General features: G+C 36.7%; 1 protein-coding gene across 1 annotated transcript in view; it reads left to right on the top strand.

Annotated features, from left to right (window-relative positions):
- Nucleotides 1–2,794: 2,794 nt before the first annotated feature.
- PPFIA2 (PTPRF interacting protein alpha 2) overlaps nt 2,795–23,012 on the top strand; it is a 486,204-nt gene continuing 465,986 nt past the window's right edge. The window contains exons 1-3 of the mRNA XM_026454621.1: nt 2,795–2,829; nt 3,595–3,702; nt 8,185–8,435. Coding sequence (XP_026310406.1) covers nt 8,187–8,435 — 249 coding nt within the window. The 5' untranslated portion in view covers nt 2,795–2,829; nt 3,595–3,702; nt 8,185–8,186. The remainder of the gene's footprint in view (nt 2,830–3,594; nt 3,703–8,184; nt 8,436–23,012) is intronic.

Raw genomic sequence — 23,012 nt, 5'->3', positions numbered from 1 at the left:
CCAGCACAAGAGAAGACATAGGCTGGAAGCTAGGCCAGTCCAGTCTTTTCACATTTTTCTGCCTGCTTTATATTCTAGCTACACTATCAGATGATTATGTGGTGCCCATCCAGATTAAGGGTGAGTCTTACTGTCCCAGTCCACTGACTCTAATGTTAATCTCCTTTGGCAACACCCTCACAGACACACCCAGCATCAATACTTTGCATCCTTCAATCCAATCAAGTTGACCTTTAGTATTAACCACCACAGGAGTGTATAGACAAAAAAACTCATATTTAAAATAAAATGTTAACAAGAAGCATCAGTACACGTGGCTACTATAATATTATATGCTGGTGTGGACTACTTTGATTGATATTAGGCACTAAGACAAATAATGGCTTTCACTACCTCTACTTAAATCTGGTTAACTATTCAGGAGACAAGCATATCTCATCTTAATAATTGATTGGGCATCAAAAACAACAGAGTCAGATTTATATTGGTATAGGAGATTTTTTTTTTTGAATACAAAATATTTACCAGTTTTTTTTTTTGCTCTGTGCTTCTTTTGTTCCCAAAATTCTCCAGCCGTATCTACACCGTGGTTCTCAGAGTGGGATCCCTGACCTAGCAGTATTAGTACAACATGGGAGCTTATTAGAAATGTAATGAATCAGATGTAGTGAATCAGAAACTCAAAGGATAGGGCCCAGCAATCTGTGTTGTAACAAGCCCTTCTGGAGATTCTCTCGTATGATAAATTTAAGGGCCACTAAACTTAGAGGAACTGGTGCAGGTGGTGACTCTTCTCAGGTGAATTGGCTCACCTAATGCCTTCTGCAAAATTGCTACTTTAAACAGTCTTTCTCAGTTTTAATATATTATTTACACCCTTTGCAGTGAAGTTAACAGTGATAATGTAGAGTTTCTCAGCTGAAATTTACTATGAAGGCTGCAACTTCTCACCAAAATATCCTTTAACTTCTGATTTTTTCTGCCTCCCATTATCAAAGTTTTTCTTTCTGTGATAACTACCATGGGTTAGCCTTTAACTATGGTGTGCCAACTGTATGTGGGGATTATACTTACAATTAAAACTTGTATTTGATATACGAATGGGACTCAAGGAAATCAACACTCTTCTTGGAAACAGTAAGAACATCTGAGTCAGTAATTAGCAAATGTTGACTGCCAAGGAAATTCAAACCAAGGTTTAATAAGGGAGGAATTCTTGTACAAATAAATATAATAGCTATATTTAAAAATAAGAGTATCTCTCATGTATAAGGAATTTTTATATTTTGTGTGGAGTTCTAGAGAGTGAAATTTATGAGTACTGATATCTGATTAGTATGTTGAAGCTATTACAATATGAAGTTTGTCTGAAAATAGACTAGGCTATTGTATGAGGTGAAGAGTTTCCTGTAGTTAGGGGTATTTAAGCCACATCACATTATGGGTTGATTGGGTGATCTAGACCCTTCCTCCTCAAAGTGTAGTATCATCTGGGGGTCATTAAAAGTGTAGAATTTCAGGTTTCACCCCATTCCTGGTGAATCAGTATCTACAACTTAACAAGATCCATGGATGATCTGTATGCACGTTATGTCTGAGAAATAGTGCTCCAGTTGACATCTAATGAATTTTCATATTATTTTTATACTTTTTATAGGATTATGTATGTTGTGTTGCAAAATTTAAATAACAGTCTAGAAGTAGGGCAAATACATGAGCTTAATCCCACTTTCTACTGTATAGTCGCTAACTGAATTAAATACTTCCCCCAGAAACAAAGATTGTTTCTTGGATATTGTAGTTAATTTTAAGTGAACAGTTATTGACATACTAGTTCTTTGTTAACTTTGGACTCTTGGCTTTACACAAAAGTAAAACACGCCTTTTGGATTTGCTGTAGTACACTCAGAATATTTTCACTAACCCCCAAATTATATTCAGTGTTCAATCCTTCTCCAATTCCTTCATGCATGTCCTCTTCATTTTCACGAAACCCAGGATTCGTGACTCTCCCTCACAGAAACGTTCCCTTTCTGCTCAGAGTAGATACTGATTTTGTCTCCTGCTTCCTCAGTCTGTATGAATGGACAGCAGCAGCAGAAAGAAAAGAGGGTAGGTAAAGGGAGGTGGAGATACAAGGGGGACTGGAGCGCGTTGGAGAGACTAGACTCTGCTCAAAGCTAAAATTTACTGGGGCACGGAATACTTAACATACAATTCTCATTACCAAAACAATATGAATGAAGAAGAACTGAAGAGGTAATGAGAAATGACAGATGCCGCCACACCCTAGATTGGCTCAGGTCCCTACAACCATGACTACCATGTCCTGGCCCAGTGGGAAGAAAACTGCTTAAAGAAATGACAAGCACAGAAGACCGGGGAGCCAAAAGGTGCCCAAGTCCGTTCCCATCCCCACCAGCTCAGACTGACAGGAGCGAAGGCTGTAGAGCCCATTGTGTGAAAGAAGCCCAGGCGGGGTAGAGTGTGCCCCCTTCCTACTTTGCCCATCCCTGGCCCTTGCCTTCGCAGGGGGCACTGGGAGCAGAGCGAGCCTCGGCAGCCCGGGAGCGGCTCTGGGGGAGACGAGTGTATCCGCGGGCGCGTGTGCGTGAGGAGGAGAGCAAAGACGTGATTACTTCAGAATTTATTTAAGGGCCGGTGGAAACCACTGCAGCAGCTTCCAGGGGAAGCCCTTGTTCCAGAGGAAGAGGAGGTGGTGGCTGCCAAGCAGGAGGAGGGGAGGAGACTGAGGAGGAGGAGTAGCAACCACCGCACGAGGCAAGTGAGGAGAGAAGATGCTGTAGCGTCCTCACCGGCTCCCAGCAGGTTGGTTCTCCCGGCCAACTGAAGCAAGCAAAGAGGCTTGCAAAAAGGCTGGGAGGAGAAAAATGGGTGTGTGTGTGGTGGTGGTGGGGAGGGGGGGAGCAGTGGGGAGGGAGGGGGGCGGCGGGGGGTGAGGCTTGCCTTTCGGGAGAAAAAGCGCCTCCTTTAAGTGAAATGAGACGCGGGAGCGCAGAAACAGGCTGGAGGCCAGGAGGAGACCTGTCCTGCTTTTTGCATCCCTAGGGACTCGTTTTCCTTTAGGTTTCTAACTCCTAGGGTTAGCCTTAAACTCCAGTGGGGCTCCAGGAGGGACGACTGGGTGGAGAACTTCTCTCCCAGATACTTCTCACGCCTGTTCTCCAAGATCTCTTTTGGAGGGACGCCCCACACACCCCGGGTGGCCCGGGCGCGGAGGGGGAGCGGCGCCGCTTGGTTAAGTTTCTGAAAGTCAAACCCAGTCTCAGGTCCCCGGTCTCCGCCCCGGGGCTCCAGCTGCACGCGGGGAGCTGCGGCTGCTCTGGCAAAGGGGCCGCGGCTGCTTTAAGAGCCGCCTCCCCCTCTCCTCCTTTGACAATGGTCTGAACCGAGCTCTGCTTCCCAAAGCAAAATTTGTAATATGCCATTTTTCCGATGGACGCTTCTCCTTTTGGCTGCTGACGGAGCCACGGGAAGATGCCGAGCTCCTGCCACGCCACCGGGCCGGGGCACGTTCCGGGAGGCCGCCGGGGCACGCGTGTGTCTGAGCTGCCTTTCTCCTCCCGTTGCTAGGGAAATGGTCCAGGAGTGCTGGGTGTGAGCCTCCCTTCTCCTCAAGCCGGAGACTGCGGTTGTCATTGATCAATTGAAGAAGCAAGGACCCGAAATCACAGACATTAGGTACAGAAACTGTCTTTGAGTTTTACTGTCTCCTTTCGCTGTATTTTTTGACCACCTCCCTGGCCCCACCCCGCCCCCAGGGAAGATGAGATGCAAATTCCTCCTTGTTGATTACTGTTAGGTGTCTTTTGCTTCACCTCATCCTCTCCGTCTCCTATCTCTCTACCTCCTGCCTACTTGGCTGTGTCCTGTTGGGCAGGATGAACAATTTTAGTATGGAAATGATGAAATCAACTTCTTCAAGGTGGTGGGGGGTGTGGCTGAGAGATAACTGTCCAGTAGTGTGGGGTGAGCTGGCTCTTTGGCTGTCTGTAAATGCACTAGGGTAAAGAAAGTGTAAAATGTGTACATTAAAGGTGATAATCATATTTCCCGAGGACAGAGGCTTTCAAAGAGTTAAATAGGAGGGAGAATATTCATGTAATGTAATCAGACAATAGCTAGGATTTCTCTCACTGAATTACTCCTTGTAGGTTAACTGAGGTGGAGCTGGGATGGTTCTTAAGACTAAATATTTTCAGAAGAAACTCACTATAGAGAATAATTACATTCTTACCTCTAGTAGGGCCGAAATCTTAGTGATATGATTAAATAAAGTCATTTGTTGATAGCAAAAAGAAAAAAATGCTTTTTGTAACATTCTCATATCTGAAGACGTACGGCTTGGATGGCATACATTGCTAAAGAACACATTGGATTTTGAAAGCCCTTGAGTGAGGACTCCAGTGGGCATTCAAACTTTTATTTTGAAATCTGAGAAATTTAAAAGACAGTCAAGGTTATGTGCTAAGAATAAAGGAGTTGATTTTCCTGATATAAAATTTTGCCAGCTAAATTTAAGCACTGGGATAATTAAGCCAATCAGGTTTATTATTACTTTTTTTATTTATCAACAAAATCAACAATGTCTCTGACTAGGTTTCAAAACCTTCAGCAATTTAAGGAGGAAAGCTTCAATATCTAGATGAAGATAACATAATTTATATACCGAATTGACTTGGAGCGGGGAATGATGAAAAGGCAAATATCAAGGCAAATTGTTAGGATGCCCTTTCTGGCTTTTCAGAAATTATGTGATGAATGCAGTTTTTGGAGTTGAAACTGATTATAAAAGTTAAAAGTGATATATCTGGGTGAAATGCACTAGACATTGAATGACCATAGCCTTCTGGACTGTGCAAGTTGCTTCAGATGTCATCCATTCTTTAAAAGGGTGTTTAACTCTTACATTGAATATGTATCTTTAATTGCTTTTAATACTTAAAATGTGCAAAATGTGCATTTAAGAAATGTTATACTGCATTTTAAAGATTATTCAAATATTTTGTAATTTATGTTAGAATCTGAATTCTAACGAAATAAACTAAGCTAGTTCATGAAAGTGGCCTTATTTTTTTATAGACTTTTTTTTTCTAATTTTGATAAGAAGACTTTGGATATACTCATTTGGGTTGACTGTAAGGTATAAGCAACATATATTCATCTTATTTCCTAAGTAAATTTTGCATAATTTGATTTTTATAAATTGGATTTGAAGAGTTCAAAAGTATCTACTAGAATTAAACCTTTAGACAGCAGCAGAATGAGTCATGAAGGTAAAATATTGTTTCTACAAAGATTAATGTTGATCACTTTATAATAGAAATAAATACTTACATTTGTAATTGCCCTTTATATGTTTTGCTGTGTGTTCTCAGTCAGGTTACCTATTAGATCTTTTCTTTTTTTTCCTAAGCATAGCTTATTGGCCCTCTTTCATGAAAGAGGTAACTAAAGTTTTAACATGTAAAGTAACTTGTCCTGGTTCACGTGCCTTAGGAGTGGAATCAAATCAAGTTCTTTTGAGTGTAGATTTAACAGACTTTCTAAGTCCCTAAGCCACTTTTACTCATAGCATCTTTTGACTAAATCTAAGACTACCTTTAATGTTGATTTAAGACCCTAAAGTTTGTGAATGTTTAGTATCTCACGATAGCAACGAGGGATTGTTAGGATATTATATTCAGGTGAAAATTATACTGGGGTATTCACTGCTGTTATGCTTTGCCTTGGAATTTAAAGTTGTTCTAAGTAATTCAGGGTGGAAAGGAATTAATAACTTTCATTCAAGAACGACATAGTTTAAAGTATAGATTTAAGAATTTAAATATACAGGTAACCCTAAAATTTAAATCTTGTGAGTGTTTGGGCACAAATTGTCACACTGCTATGATTTGCTCTCCCAGTACTTTGTTTTAACCTTAAATGTCAAAAGTAGGCCGGGCGCGGTGGCTCAAGCCTGTAATCCCAGCACTTTGGGAGGCCGAGAGGGGCGGATCATGAGGTCAGGAGATCGAGACCATCCTGGCTAACACGGTGAAACCCCGTCTCTACTAAAAATACAAAAAACTAGCCGGGCGAGGTGGCGGGCGCCTGTAGTCCCAGTTACTCCGGAGGTTGAGGCAGGAGAATGGCGTAAAACCCGGGAGGCGGAGCTTGCAGTGAGCTGAGATCCGGCCACTGCACTCCAGCCCAGGAGACACAGCAAGACTCCGTCTCAAAAAAAAAAAAAAAAAAGTAAACACATTGGCTCCTGGTGATTATTTCTCAGAATGACATAGCTGCTCGGTGTGTAGATTTCATGCATGACCTGCTGACTAATTGTTTTAAATAATCAAATGTGTTGGAACACTTTTTGTTGTTTTCCACTTCCTTTTCAATTAATATAAAGAAAGTTTGAAGCAGTTAAAAAGAGTTTGCATTTTCCATCTTTGTGATAGTCTTTGAATGAAAATCAAATTGAGACAAATGCATGAAACAGTTTTATCCATTAAGTGTGTAACAGTAGTATCAAGTGTGGATATTGGGGTGTGTGTGCTTATATTCATTTTATGTGTGTACTCTGTTACATATTTTAGTGTGCATACAAAATTGAACAAATTAAATTCCTGCCTTCAGGTAGCTCAGTGTTATGAGCAATGAGCAAAACTTCAAAGCATTTAAAATTTTCCTAATATTCCCTGACCCCTTAATTTTTTAATATAGGTTATCATTCACAAAATACTTTATTACTTACATACTTTTTTAAAGTTTCTCTTAGTTTTCAGGATTCCCTGACCAGATCATTCACAGATAATTGAATTTGGCTCCTCAATAGCCTAATTTATATGAAGACTCACATAAAAAGTAATTAAATATTGAGCTGTTAAATCTTGACATTCTATTTGAAAATATCACCAGAAATATTTTCCCCAAGGACAGGAATGTGTAGGCAGAAAAATTAATTGACCTTGCATTGTAAAACCAAAAAATGCTTCAGGATCAACAACCAAACCTGCCTTTCTTCACATTAGCCTTTTGCAAAACCAAGCCGTCTAATTAATAGCTGCTGGCCATAGTACAACAACCAAAACTGAGATGAGTTTGACTTTTCTTTGAAACATTAAGAAAATGAGATAATTTCTGATTTTTAAGACGCCACATAATTGTTCAACCATGCACCTAAGTGTGTTTTGACTATTTTAAATCAAATTTTAAAATATTCTGAAAGCAGTTCATTTATTTCATGACTGAGAACTTGTGATTGGCAGCTGAGATGTGAAGTTACTACATTAGCTAATATAATTTATGACATCTGTTTTGCAGAATATTTGAAAGAGTGTTAGTTTGTATTGTTTGGATGAAAACCAGACTATGCAGTTAACAGGAAAAAAGGAATATTAAGTGTAATAATGAGTATAATACTCTAAACAAATTTATATACCTCAGTTTATTTCATAACGTTTTTGTCTAATTCAGTCAGTATCACTTATCTGCTCTGGGTAGACCACATAGGAATTCAGGGAGAGAGCATATAAAAGTAATAAAATGGAAAATGTAATGTCAAAAAGCTTAAAACTAGTCAATTTGAAAAAAAATCTGTTGACTAAAAAACAAAGTAAAAGCTGATTATTATATAAAATAAATACTCAATGATTTATAGATTTTCTACAAGAAAGAGTAAACATTAATTCATTGAATTACCTAAGTCATTCAAAAGTCATTTACTTCCTACCCGTTAAGTGCCAGACACTGTGCTTGCCATGAACAATATACAGTAATAACCAGTAAGGGTAACATAAAAGGTATTCACTCGAAGAGATTTGTAAACTTGCAGATAAGAAAGGTGATGAAATAATAATGGAAATAACATGTTTATTTAAATTGAATTAGGTGGGATAAATCATGAACATGAACTTTGAGAAACAGGTGAAACAAAGTTGCATATGGGAGGTGGGACAAATGTGATGTCATGGAAAGAGAAAGCACTTAGGCTGAAGGAAGTAAATGAATCATATTTCATTGAGGTCAAAACATTTTGCTTGGTTGGATTTGCGGCAACAGGTAGGGGAAATAGAGACAAATAGGCTAATCAGCTGAAAAATATTTAGTGAATTGATGTCCAAATGACATTATTGGAAATCATTTCTTTACTAAGACTCCTTCCCACTTACTTTCTTTAAGCAATGATGTGTGAAGTGATGCCCACGATTAATGAGGACACCCCAATGAGCCAAAGGGGGTCCCAAAGCAGTGGCTCGGACTCAGACTCCCATTTTGAGCAGCTGATGGTGAATATGCTAGATGAAAGGGATCGTCTTCTAGACACCCTTCGGGAGACCCAGGAAAGCCTCTCACTTGCCCAGCAGAGACTTCAGGATGTCATCTATGACCGAGACTCACTCCAGAGACAGCTCAATTCAGCCCTGCCACAGGTATGCTTCCTGGTAGCCTTTGTTTCTCCTATTGTGATTGAAAATTCGAAAAGATTTAAATAAAATTCACTTTACTCCCATTCTTAATGTTACTTTTCCACTTAACATCCGTGATATGCACATTTTGTTGAGAACAACTTAGGAATAGATGATTAGTTCACTTGAAACTTTGCCTCAAACAAAATCATGGACTATTAATGGTGGTTGGGGGCTTGTGTGAGAAGCAAGAGTTCTTACCCAGTCTTTCTTAAAAGTTGTATTTGTGTGTCTTAGTGGGGTAGAAAACCACTTGTTGATCAGCTTTTAATGACCAGAATGTGGAGATAGTTTTATCTTTCTTACCTTTTAAACACAATATTGACATTTGGAAATACGTGTTTTTCATTTTCAGTTGTATGGTCTGTCTTTGACCGTACTTTGGAAGCCTAGTGTCCAACTATTGTTTTGTCTTTCTTTTTTTTTTTAATGCCTAATATCTGCTTTAAAATTCTTGGAATTACTAAAATTACTAATATATTATCCTCTCCCTTGGAAAAAAAAAAAAAAACACTTTAACTGGTTTCTTTTTATTTTTAAAACATTTTGAAGATTGGTGAAAGGGAAAAAGTTAAGCCTCACTAACTTAACATTGTTAGATTAGCTATGTTTAAATACATTTCTGTCAATCTTTGTATTCTATAGAAAAAAAATCCTAAGATATTTTAAGAACTGCCAGCCTATTTATATACAAAGTTAATGATTAAAGCCAATTTACTTATTTAAGAAACGCATAGGCTGGGCGCAGTGGCTCAGGCCTGTAATCCTAGCACTTTGGGAGTCCGAGGCGGGTGGATTGCCTGAGTTCGGAGTTCGAGACCAGCCTGGGCAACATGGTGAAACCCTATCTCTAGTAAAATACAAAAAATTAGGTGGGCGTGGTGGCGTGTGCCTGTAGTCCCAGTTACTCGGGAGGCTGAGACAGGAGAATTGCTTGAACCTGGGGAGGCAGAGGTTACAGTGAGCCAAGATCACGCCACTGTACTCCAGCCTGGGACAGAACAAGACTCCATCTCCAAAAAAAAAAAAAAAAAAAAAAGCATAATATAATTGTGCCTCTTTTAGGTATGGTATGAGAAGAAACCTAAAAATGAGTGGGATTTTTGACAGTCACCCCCATTAAACTAAAACTTTCTTTTAAATACAAGGTTGATTGGCCCTCTCCTTAAAAAACAGTACACTAAATGTGAAAGAGTTGAATTCTCTTCACAAAGTTATGGTTTGTAGCAAAGATATCTTTATAAATATTGAAAACTATATATTCAAAATTGATAAAATTCTAAAGCTATCTGTACTGTTAACTCATAGACATATTTATGACTCTCAAAATGGAAAGGATCACTAAGAATCCCCTGTTGCATCCTGATTAGGTAATCCCATAACTCTATGTGAATAGCTGCCATTCCAGTCCTTTTCATTTTCAGTCGGTTTATCTTGTGCTGAGATGAAATAATGTTTTTAATAACTCTCACTTCTTGGTACCATGGTTTATGTCATCACACAAAATGTTTTGACTCATTTCAAAAGGCAGCTATGATAGCTACACCAAATATTATATATTTTCAAGGAAGATATTTTAGTCTTTGCAATTGCTCTTCGTAAGGTGATTTCTAGAACTATCACCATCATACTTACTCTCTTGGAGGATTATTTGAGTTGGTTAATTCTCTTGTTAAAGTGGTCCAAGAACCAGTCACACTCTTCCTCATCTACTGTGACAAGTGGAAAATGGGGCAATCATTTCTTCTTCTGGATACAGTGTTTCATTAGCTTACACTAGTATGATATTTAGAGACAAGTTCAACATACCTTCAATGTGTACTGGGACAGCAGTCAACTGAAGTTTCTAATTGACTTGCATAAATGCTGCAGTGTGTTCCCATTTCCCCTCCACTCTTCTTGGAAGTTGATTCTGATCCTACATGTAAGACTCTGCATGTATCCCGCTTACATTTGTCTTTCTATATTTTATTCAAGCTTGAAGTTTTCAGTTTAAATCCTAATCTTATCAAAATGCATCTAAAAGTAATTTGGATTTTTAAATTTTCCCCTTCTGTAAAAAAAGGTGACTATTTTACTTAAAAATGTTGTGAAAATAAAGCACTAGAACAAGATACTTTAGGAAAGATAGGAGAAAACTGAAAAATATTTTTATACATAACTGATTGTGGAGGTGAATCTCTTTGTATAACTGATTGTGGAGGTAAATCTCTTTGTAAAGGTATAAGAAAAAAATGTTTTATTTCTAGCTCTTCAGTTGTATTGAGTATCTAAATTATGATTGCCTTTAAAATGTTAAGTTTTAATTTTTAAATATACTGCCCAGCCTTTTATCTAAATCCCTTGGGGCCAGTTGTGTTTTGTAGCTCACAGGTTTTCTGATTCTCTCTCTCTCTTTGTCTCTTGTTCTCGGTTTCTTCTCTCATTCTCTCTCTCTCTCTCTTTTTCTGTGTGTGTGTAGCATATTATAGAACACTATTCCTAAAGGACTATGGGCAGCACCCATATTTCTGAATATTTCTGAAATTTTTCTGAAGAGAATTCTATGAATATCCCTACTGCATTGAAAAAATAAAGACTATAAATAGTCTCATGATAAGTATAGGTCTGATTTTCCCACCCATCAAATTCATTATATGTTTACAAATAAAGTATCCATTTCAGAGTGTGTGGATTTTAGAATTATAGATTAGGGATTATGAGCCTATACATTTAGATGGCTATAGTTCTATTCTAAATTAAAAATACTTTAAGGATATCTTTTTCAATATCAATTTGCATGTTGCTATTATAAATATCTGAGTACCCCTAGAAATCCACAGGTCCTCAGATAGCGATAATCCTCTTATTTTTTTTAAAAGAAAGTGTTTAATAACCTAATCTGTATCTTTAGGACTGTAAGTTTTCTATAACTAATAGAGGAATATTCTTCAATAATTGCTATCATTGAAAGTTTATGAATATTTTATAAATAATGTGCCATTATTTGGTGGCACTGCATTTGACATTTAGATGGAAGGTGAAAATGACTACCATAAATGTGAGTTTTGAGGCAGAAATAAGGCATGTAAAATTGAAAACCACTAGAGTAACAGAAAAATGAAAATTATTTCAGCAAGCACAGGGTAGAATTGAAAGCAGAGATAAACTTATGACAGAAATGTCTTAAATTGCCTATTCAGTGCTATTAGGTCTTGGTGACTGGAGCTTTACTTTAGTCACTTTCTCTCCCATTTTTTCTTTATAAAAGAATGCAACAATAACTTTTAACAATTTTAACCATGTAAATTATTTTATAGCCATGTTGTTTAGTTTTTCATTGTGTCTTTGGGTGTATCTGTTTAAAGGGTGCTGATAATTTCACATCATTCCACATCTCCAGGCCTGAAGTTTCTAAGCTATGCCCTCAATGGTCTAACTTATTAATGCACAGATCCATTTTAATGCTCCACAGAACCTCAGATTCAACAAACCCAGTCATCATCTACCTCCAACTCACAACCTAAGTGTGCTCTAACTCCTTACCTAGACACCTTAAGAGTCCTTATAGTTGGTGCTTTCTTCTTCCTCTAAATTCAGTCTTCAGTGGGCCATACTTTTTGTACCTCTTAAATAAATCTCAGATCTCTCTACTCTTCTGTTTTTCTTGACACCTGACCATGAAATTCTTTGCTACATCTCCTAACATTTCTAGTGTTGTAAATATATCACATTATATGCTTGAATAATACGACACTGTTTGGTGTATCCCAGCAAACTCCATTCTTTCTCCTTCATGCTTGTTCATCTCTCTACCTATAATGTTCTTCCTCAATGTCTTTGTCTGATTAATTTCCCATCTTAGCCAAAAATTTATCTCTTTCAGGAACTCTTTTCTGAACCCTAAGTACATCCATTCTGTGTGCCTTATTCTTATCATTTGTCATATCGTAATTAAATTACCTGTTTATGTGCCTGTTCCCCAACCTAAACTGTAAGCTCCTTGAGAAAACGAGATCTCAATAGTGCAAAACCCCCTGAACTGCCAAAGTACTAGACTCATAAAAAAGGCTTTTAAAGTAAATGCAGAACTAAATATATGTGCATTTTGATGTAGAAAGAACAATAAACTTGAAATAGGAAGATCAGGTTTGTACTGTGACCCAACTGCACATCACCAGTTTGAGACAGAACTTCAGATTTCCATGCTACAGAAAGTGTTTAATACTAACAGCTTATAGGGTAACTTGTGATGATTGAAGAAAATGAGACACATAAAAACTAATTAATGTATAAGGCATTAAATATAGAATTGCTTGCATTTGTTTTATCCAGCATGCCGAAAGATGATCATTTCTATACATGTATGTGAATAATCATTAGGATAATTAGAATAATTTACTAGGAGTATCGACAAAATCCTACACATTTTTGAGAACAAGGGGAATAATTGTCAATTATTAATATATTTGTTAAGAATGTTTAGAGGAGAGGTAAAAGGAATGTGCTTCCTATTGCAGAATGTCATATGTAAAAGTTTAAAATTTGTTTTCATCACCTTTTTTAGCATATATCGAGGGTCCACTGTGCATTATTAAATAGTTACATATGTTTGTAAAGCAGATAGGGGAAAACAGTTTGGGTCTTCGACAGTTTAGGGAATAGAGTTGCTTGGAAAAAAATACATAAATGGGCCCAAATAAATATAGCACTGGAAGATTATAGAAGTACTGAAAGTATTTGAATTATGAAGTTGATTCACTACAAAAAGTTTCATGTGGAAAGTGATATTAAAGAGGTATTTTTGAGAAAAGTTTGGTAAAGATTCTGAGGTATTCCATGTGGGGTAGTAAAGTTGTGCAGATAGAACTTTGCTGAAGGACATATGGGAAACCAAAATTCAGCATATGCTCTACTTCTCAGGCTAGGCTTAGGGTCCCTACTTTGCACAAAGAAGACTCTTTGGGGATTCTTGTTTGTTTTGTTTTAAAAAATTAAGTGGCAATCAATAATGAAAAAAGATTTGTTTGATGAAATGTTATGGGATGAAAGTAAAGTTCTATATAGTGGCTGTGGAGTGTAGACTGTTATTATGTGTGGTGCAAAATAAAGACAGGAATTTCCCTGTAGGATAATCTGTAGAATTTTGGGTGAACTGATGATCAGATCATGAATAAAATTTATTCTACAATCTTGATTTTGGATGGATTACATGATATTTATCAGTTATCTATTGCTTAAATAATGCTATATAACAACACAAAAACCTCAATAACATACAAAAATATGGGTTTGTGGAATTCACCTGATCTTGAATTGGCTGATCTTGGCTGGACTAACTTTATGTCACTGGCTAGCTGAAGGTTGGCTGTGTCAGCTTTATGTCGGTTGGCTGTGTCAGCTTTGTGTCAGTTGGCTGTTGTCTGATTCTGATCCAGGATGGCCTTGGCTGAGTCAACTGGGGCCATTCACCTCTATGCCATGTGTCCAATCCTGCAATGGGCTAGCCCTGGCAGGTTGTCATGATCATGGAAGAGGAGTAAGAGCCAAATGCATATAAGCAGATGCTTATTAAACTTCTGCATAAGTCATTTTTGGCAACGTCACTTGGCCAAACCCAGAGAGAGTGGAAAGCAGAACAGAATTACATGGCAAAGGGTATGGCTACAGGATAAGTGAAACACTGGGACTATTAGTGCAACTGACCTACCACAAATGTCACTAGAAGAGTCATTTGGTCATGTTAGAGAAAGCTTATTGTGATAACCTTCTGGTGAAGTATGGAGATTTGAAATAGAAATGTGACCAGAAAACTAGAAAAGATAATTGAAATGTAAAGACTATTGAAGAGAAAGAATGGTCAGGGATGGGTAATGTCCTGAATGGCTAAGGCTTTGGACTTGAGTCAGAAGATCTGAATTTGAATTGGGGCTCCTTCCTTTGTTAGCTGGAGGACCGTTGGAAAGTCACTTGATTTGTCTCAAACTCGGTTTCCTTAATTGAGAAGAGTAAATGACATCTACCCTTAGGAGTGATTGAAAAGAGGTATGAGTATGTGCTTCAGAAACCCTGAGCATTTTAAAATACCAGGTTTTTATATGTATAATTTGGGATGTGCTGGTGTACATCTTGACAAGAAATTAAAAGAGGCTACTTATGGAGGACATATATATCTTTTGACATTCTAAAATTCAAACTATTTGAGTAAATCTTATAGAGAGCAACAGATTCTGCCCTGACGGCACTTTTATTCTGAATGCATACTACCTAGGTAGAATTGGACTTGCTACTTACTAGCTCAATAACCTTGGTCAAAGTGCTTACTTCAAATAATGATAAAAACTGCCTCATAAGATTGTTATAAGAAACAAATGAGTTGGAACATGTCAAATGGTCAATTCAATGCCTCACAGGTAGTACATGCTCAATAAATGTTAAATGTAGCTATTGTTGCTGATATTATCATTGTAGATATTATCATCATTATCTTTAGCCAACCTTAACTGCACAATTTTACTGGGTAATAATGAACAGTAGCACAAATCGAGAGCACTAAAAATCCTTACTCTCTTCAATCTTTATCAAATTTTAATGGTCTTTTGATTTATCTTTTTAAAAAGTTCTTAACTACATTTTCCTAAATTTTCCACTTCCACCATGGCCAGTCACATATGTCCCTTGATTACATCAAACAACATCCCTTCCTATTGTGCTGAGATTATAACTGAATTGAGCTCCTTTGTGTTCTGTGAAACCTAATACCAGCATATTGTTTTATCCCTTACCTGTCAAAGAGAAAGATTTTCCATCTTTTACTTCCTGTTATAGCCATCCTATTTTCTTAATGTGTATTTCTCCCTTCTAGTTATTTTTTCTTCTGGCCAAATAAAATGATATCCGCTTATGGTCTATATTGCTCATTGCTTCTTTTTCCTTTTTAACCCTTACAATCAGGCTTCTATCATTATTGTTTTCCTAAAATAAAGTACAATTGTATATGCCACCAATATTTTGCAAATCTAGTGATGCTTTCATATTCTCCATATCCCTTGAATTATTTGTGTTAAGCAATGCTATTAATTATTTCATGTTGAAATTCCCATGCTCTTAATTCTCCATAACATTCCCTTTCTAGGCTAGTAGATATGTTGTCCTTCAGTGCTCATTATTTTCCTTCCACACACTTATCTATAGCCATACTTGTCTTCATTTACTTACATTCTCCAATCTTAAGCATTGCCCTTCTAGTATATGAGTACTTATCTCTAAATCCTTGAACACTCCTTTTTACCTCCTCTCTTGATTGTTTATTCCCTCTGTCTCTAGTATCTTCGATTACTTTTCCTCTAAGCTGGCTATTTTGCAAGATAGTCAAATAGATTTCTTAAAATTAAAATGATGACAAGTAAAATTGACAACAAAAAAGTCCCTTGACTCTGTTTCCCCTTAGTTTTCAACTTATTTTTTCTTCTTCTGTAAACTATTCTCCAAGTTTATTCTCCAGACTTGCTCTCACTGTCTCAATTTTTTCAACTTCTATACTGCAGTCTGATTTTTACTCTAACTCCCTGTTCAGAATATTCACTGTCACCAATAACCAATTAATAATTGTAGTAGGTTTGGTTTATTTGACACCACTCTTCTCCAAAACCTAGATAAATTAATCTTATCCCTTTAACTTTCATGATGCCATACTGTCTTAGTTCTTAAATTTTTTTTTATTCCTCTCAATTTTTTTTCTTGTGGGCAATTCCTTATGTAGTTACTTCTTAAATGTTCAATAACAAAGATAAGATTAATTGTAATAGCTAACATTTCTGAACACTCCCACTATGCCATTCAGTGTTTTATTTAAGCACCTAGATATTAAAATGGGAGTATTTCCCTCTCTCTATTGGAGATAAAGCTAATTAAGTGAGGCAGAAGACTTTATTTGCAGGAGATGCTAAGATATAGTCCAACCCGTTAAGTTTAGTCTTAACTCAAACTCCACACTGGAACTCTACAAAGATTGAGTTGGAAAAGCTAGAAGAGAAGTACAATTGTTTTGGAGAGCTGTTGGTTTGTTGTGCATAGTCTACCACTCCATGTATGAGAAATGAGAGCAATTCCTGCTCACCTTAGCCAAGTGAGATAAGCTTCAGGAAAAACATTCAGAGAGCCTAACAGGTTTCCTCTAGAGAGTAAAGGATATAGAGTCTGAAATCTAAAAGCAGCCATGTAGCAGGTGAAGGACTGGCAAGGCAGGCAAGTCCTCTTGGTTCTCCATGGTCAAGAAGAAGGTTGGCAATGTTTGAAGAGCAACTGCGATCCTCACAAGGGGAGCTTGCTTAGGGTTATCTTAAGCCCATAGGTGAGTAGACTTGCAGAAGCCCAGGTTCCAAGGTTCCAATGTGGTGAATTATGAGCAACAAATTTGAAGGATTGATTCCAAGAGAGGAGAACTGACAGAGGGGTTCTTTGAGAATGCCACAAATGCACTCCAGAAGAAGAAGAAAAAGTCATTGCTTCCACATTTGCCATTCCAGAAATCCCAGACAGTGGTGACACAAGGGTCAGCCACATGTAACTGTGGTCTTTCCCCTCCAAGTTTTTTTCACAGGCCCTGAGTCTGAAGTGGTCAGAAACAGTTGCTGTGAGTGGGTGATGTGAGAGTAAAGAGAGATCACCAGACACCTACCCTCCAATGCAGACTTCAGGGCTTAAAATAAGCCTGAACCAAGTGTGAGGGGAGAAACTTTAGGTTAGATGGGACCTTAGGGCTGTGTCTATTTTATAATCCTATATCGTACCAAAACTATAAAATCATTAGTCTAGACTAGACTTTTTCATTATAAAACAAAAGATAATAATTTATTGTCTAATCATACCAGCTAGGATGGCTGTCTGAAATTTTGTTTCATAATAATTTCTTAACCTGAGGGAATTAGAGGAGATAAAATGGTTACTAAATTCAGCTTATTCATTAAACTGGGTAGAGGAATCATCTCAATTAAGATTCTAAACATTCCAGTGATGCCATTATTATTACTATTCCCATTTTACAGATAATGAAACCAAGGCACAGAGAGATTAGGTAACTTCTTCAGCACCACACAATTTGTAAGTGGTATTCACTGGGCTCCCATTAATGACATACTTTTGTTTTTACCCTGAGCCCTCTTCTTCATCTTGTTATGTTCATCTAGATTAAAAGAAGTATTAAAGTCCTCTGGAAACCCTGTTTAAGAGACATGGACAATAGAAAGCATTTCTTGTGGCCAGGTGCAGTGGCTCATGCTTGTCATCTCAGCATTTTGGGAGGCCAAGTTGGGTAGATCACCTGAGGTTGGGAGTTTGAGACCAGCCTGGCCAACACAGTGAAACCCCATCCCTAATAAAAATACAAAAAAAGTTAGCTGGGCATAGAGGCTGGCACCTGTAATCCCAGCTGCTTGGGAGGCTGAAGCAGGAGAATTGCTTGAACCCAGGAGTCGGAGGTTGTAGTGAGCTGAGATCATGCCATTGCACTTTAGCCTGGGTGACAAGAGAGAAACTCTGTCTAAAAAAAAAAAAAAAAAAAAAAAAAAAAAAAAAAAAAGGAAGCATTTATCATGACTACTTCTAAGGCAAACAAGTTATTATTAATGAAATTTGAAATGGTTATTAGAATTCACATAATTATACTGAATTTAATTACTCAAGGATCCCCAGTCTGATATTTATAATACTATAAATTTACCTTTTTATGCATTGAGCATACTTTATAAGATCCTTTTTATCAGCTAGAAAGTATAGGTTACATGAAAAGGTATTTAACTAGAAAGTAGAACACTTGGATTTCAGTTTCAACTTTTGCTAAACCCTGTGACATTGGAAAACCAGTGAACTTCTGAGATTTCTATTTACTTACATACAAAAGAATTTACTATTTTCTATTGTCTTAAATACAAAAGAATTATAGTCTCTCTAATCTGTCGTATAATTTTGCTAATCATTATAAAGGGCAAACATTTTAGCTCTATTAGTTTAATCGTGACTATTTCATGAATAATTACTATTTATTCAACAAATACTTTAGGGCCTATTCTGTGTAAGCTTCTATGCTTATGGCATAGTGTTGCTATCTATATTTTATTTAATCTTGTCTTTGGTCAATTATGGTTTCTAGGAATATTTAATGGCAAATAAGAAGGCATTGCCTAAATTCTGCTGACTGTCACATGTATTTGTAAATTCAGTGAAACTGGCTGTTATTTTTAGTGATCTTATTGCCTTTTATCCTCTACTGTGATGAACTGTACATGTTCCTAGAAAAAGTCAACTTTTTCCCTTTTGTTCTAGATCTCATCCCCCCTTGCTATTCCTGCACAAAACTTTTGCATTCTTTTTCCTACATTATGAATCGGTCCATCTCTAATAATTATAACTGAAATATTAAAATATGTTCTTACATTTCTCTTAATTTTTTTAAAGCTATTAACACTCTCCCCCCCACCACTCTACCAAAATACCACCCCACCATTTATCTTTCCCTTTACAGCAAAAGTTTTTTTGCTTTTTTTGTTTTTTGTCTCTGTCACCTGGGCTGGAGTGCAGTGGTGCAATCTCGGCTCACTGCAACTTCTGCCTCCCAGATTCAAATGATTCTTCTGCCTCAGCCTCCCCAGTAGCTGGAGCAACAGGCACGTGCCACCGTGCCCAGCTAATTTTTGTATTTTTAGTAGAGACGGGGTTTCACCATGTTAGCCAGGATGATCTCCATCTCCTGACCTCGTGATCCACCCGCCTTGGCCTCCCAAATTTCTGGGATTATAGATGTGAACCAGCGTGCCCAGTCTTGTTTGTTTTTTTTAATTGCCTATATCTGTTCTTATTTCTCTCCCCAAATTTTCTCTTGAATCTACTCCTGGATTTAGGCATTCAGCTTGAATTCACCCTGAGTGGAGTGGATTTAAGAAAACATGAATTTAGATCAACTTCATCTAAACTGCTCTGTGAAGATTAGCAATATCCCCCATATTGCTAAATGTAGTGGTCATTCCTTAGTCTTTATTCACGCTTACTTTATCAGCATCTTTAGACACAGTGGATCTCCCCTTCTTTCTTGAGACACTTACCTCACTTGGCATTAGGATAGCCCACTTGCCTGGTTTTCCTCCTTTGTTTGGCCACTTTTCAGTCTTTATTATCATTCACTTGTCATCTTTCTGGAATCTTAATGCTTGATTACTCCAGGGCCCAGATCCTAACTTTGTCTTTTTCCATCTCTATTGACACCATTGATAATGTCATCCATTTACTCCATTTAAATATCATCTAAATGTTGATGACTCCAGAATTTTCACCTCTTCTCTAGACATTCCTTCTACTTTCAGACACTTATTGTCTAATGTGGAAACTTAACGTGTACAAAACTGAGTTCATGATCTTCACTTAGTCTTTGACATCTCAGTTAATAGCAACATCAATCTTCCATTGGCTTAGGCCCAAAACTTCAATGTTTTATTTCTTCCACATTCTCTATGCAATCTATCAGCAGTCTCTCAGTGTTTCCTTCAAAGTATATGCAGAATTGAACCACTATAAGCACCTCTGCAACTCCGACCTAGTCAGAATCACTATCTCTTACCCAAATTAGATGAAATTTTCCTAACTGTTCTCCTTGCTTGTGTCCTTGTAGCTCATCGATATAATTCAGAGCAATAAAAGAGATTCTGATTTGGATAAAAAGTAAGTCAGAGTTTGTTTCATATCTGCTCAAATCTCTGAAATAACTTCCCATCTTAGTGGAAAAGCCTAGTTCTTTAACCAGTCCTACAGTGTTAACATTTGCAATTCCCCTTTACCTATCTGATAACGTATCTTACTGTTTTCCAGCTCACTCATTCTATCCCACCATCCTGGTGTTCTTGCTGTCCAACGTGTCAGGGATTTAACTGCCTTAGGGACTGCAGTGACTGCTCTGTAGGCTTGGAAAAGTTGTCCCCTAAATAACCGTATAGCTTGCTTTCTTCACCTTTCCAGGTCTTTACTTAAATATTTACTTAGGCCATGCCTGATCACCCTGCTTAAATTTATGAAATTATTACATCCCTCTTCCTAATACACCCAACCCCTCTTCTCTACTTTTCCTCCAAAGCATTTATAACCACCTAGTATAGTGTATATTTTATTTCTTTATCTTACTTATCTCTTTTTTCCTCCATTGGGCTCTATGCTCTCTGAGGTCAGGCAGGGGTGTCCAGTCTTTTGGCTTCCCTGGGCCACATTGGAAGGATGAATTGTCTTGGGCCACACATAAAATGCAAAAACACTAATGATAGCTGATGAGCTAAAAAAAGAAAAAAAAATCACCAAAAAAATCTCATAATGTTTTAAGAAAGTTTACGAATTTATGTTGGGCCTCATTCAAAGCCATCCTGAGCCAAGTGTGGCCCATGGGCCCCAGGTTGGACAAGTTTGAGTCAGAGGATTCTTTTATGTTTGGTTCACAGCTGTATTTTCTGCCTGTAATATCTAGCATTTAGTTGGAGTTTAAAAAAATACTAAATAAATGAAAATAAAGATTATTCTTTTTCTTGTTGTATACATTCTCCGTATCTATTCTATGCTTATTTAGCAAATCATGCAATCATAAAAAAACACTATCATATATTAAAAATCTTAATGAACACAAGAAAACAAATATAATTCATGGAGCCTTATGGCTAAAGTGTCTACAACACGAGTGTCATTATGTGTGAGACCAGCATTAATGCTACACCTCAAATCCCCTTCTAGAATGAAGTGGATTTTATATCAAGAGGTGGTGGTGACATTTTGAATATGTTACAGTCATAGCACTGAGGTCAGAATGTATGTGATTTGCTTTGAAGGAATTTTTAAGAGATAGTGACACAATTTCTGTACATTTCAAACTCCATTTTTTCACATTCTTCATGTTTTTTTCACTAAGGAATTTATTTATTAAACTAAGCCACTTTTCACACAAAAAAAGTGTATTAATAGTTATATGACATTGCAATAATACTACCACTATTTATTATCTATATCTGACTTTCAGTTTGTAGAAGGACAAAACTAACAGTAGAATATTTTGATTAGTTTTTTGCTTTGGAATACTTTATATTTAAATTATTCTCTTTTTTTTTTTTTTCTTTTTGGCCTGCTTTTATTGTTATTCTATTAGAGGGAATGATATCAACAGAAAAGTCATTAGTATTATCAAGATGAGTTTCTATCTAACCTGAGATTTTTCCCTAAAATGTATAGTCTAATTTGTTGTACTTAATATTAGCACATTTATAATTCATTTATTTTTACGAATCTTTGATGAGATATTCTATATGCAGTAACAGAAACATTGAAATTCACACTATTTACTATTCCTGAATAATTCACTTCAGAGCTTTACAGCTCAAGGGTAAGGTAGCAACCACCATCACGATTCCTCAGTTTGTGAAAAAGAGAGTTTAGAACTATGGTTGTGGACATCTTCTTTTAAAACATGACTATCACACACTAAGTAGATCACACAGCTTTGCATTGACCTCTGCAATTAAATTAGTTTACAAAATAATATCTCTGAATTAGCTAAGGCTGCTTGGCCCTTAGTAAACCCTTAATACTTGTTATTTGTTTACTTAAGAGTCATAAAAATTAAGTTATTTAAGAGAAGATTCATAGGCCAAAGGTACATAGGGTTTGAATTTTAAGTTACAATTTGTACTGCAATTTGAGTTTTATTTGTGACTAATTTAAAAAAATACTAATAATAAGGCTCTACTAATTTCTCTCAAATATGATTGAATTTATTGAGTAAGATTCTGAATAACTGGCAATTTCTTCCTTGGTCCTTGAATTAGGACAAATTTCCTCCAAAATGAATATTTTTAATCATTTTTGCTTTTCAAAAAGTGAGATTGTTGGCCCTGGAATTGGAATAGGTGCTACAGCAAGAAAATGAAATCTCATTGTTCTTGGCTCCCGGCTCTGCTTTCCCTCCTAGGTCAAGAGGCTTCAGATTGTCTTCCAAGCGAGTATAAAGACTAATAGTTATTCCTAAGATATTTGCTAGAAGAAGCTTTCTGTTTTGAAGAGTTTTTTTTTTTGTTGTTGTTTCTTTGTTTTGTTTTTTTTTCGTTTTTTTTTTCTTTCTTTTTTTAAATCTATAAGCCCATGTTAATCTTGATGTTAAGTAGAATAAATTGCTTAGGAACTGATGTGATTAGAATTTGACAGTACATTGTTCTACAGTAAATTAATTTTCATGGATTATTCTTACCTATGATTTTCTCTTTTTATGTCCACTTTTAGTGTAATCTTCAATTAAGATATGTGATATTATAGTTCGAAATTTTTTATTCTTGTGAGAGTTTATAAGATGCATTGATATATTGCTGATCGATAATAGATTAATTGAACAAGTTTTTTTTTAAAATGGGTAATTAATTTGAAAGTTTTCCGTGATAAGAATATTACTTCATAATCTATTTCTTTTCTTTTCTTTTTTTTTTTTTTTGAGACGGAGTCTCACTCAGTTGCCCAGGCTGGAGTGCAGTGGCCAGATCTCAGCTCACT

This window comes from Piliocolobus tephrosceles, chromosome 10, assembly GCF_002776525.5.
Source record: "Piliocolobus tephrosceles isolate RC106 chromosome 10, ASM277652v3, whole genome shotgun sequence".
Lineage (NCBI taxonomy): Eukaryota > Metazoa > Chordata > Mammalia > Primates > Cercopithecidae > Piliocolobus > Piliocolobus tephrosceles.
Note: the sequence above shows the minus strand (reverse complement) of the source record. Positions and strands in the feature narration are given on the sequence as shown.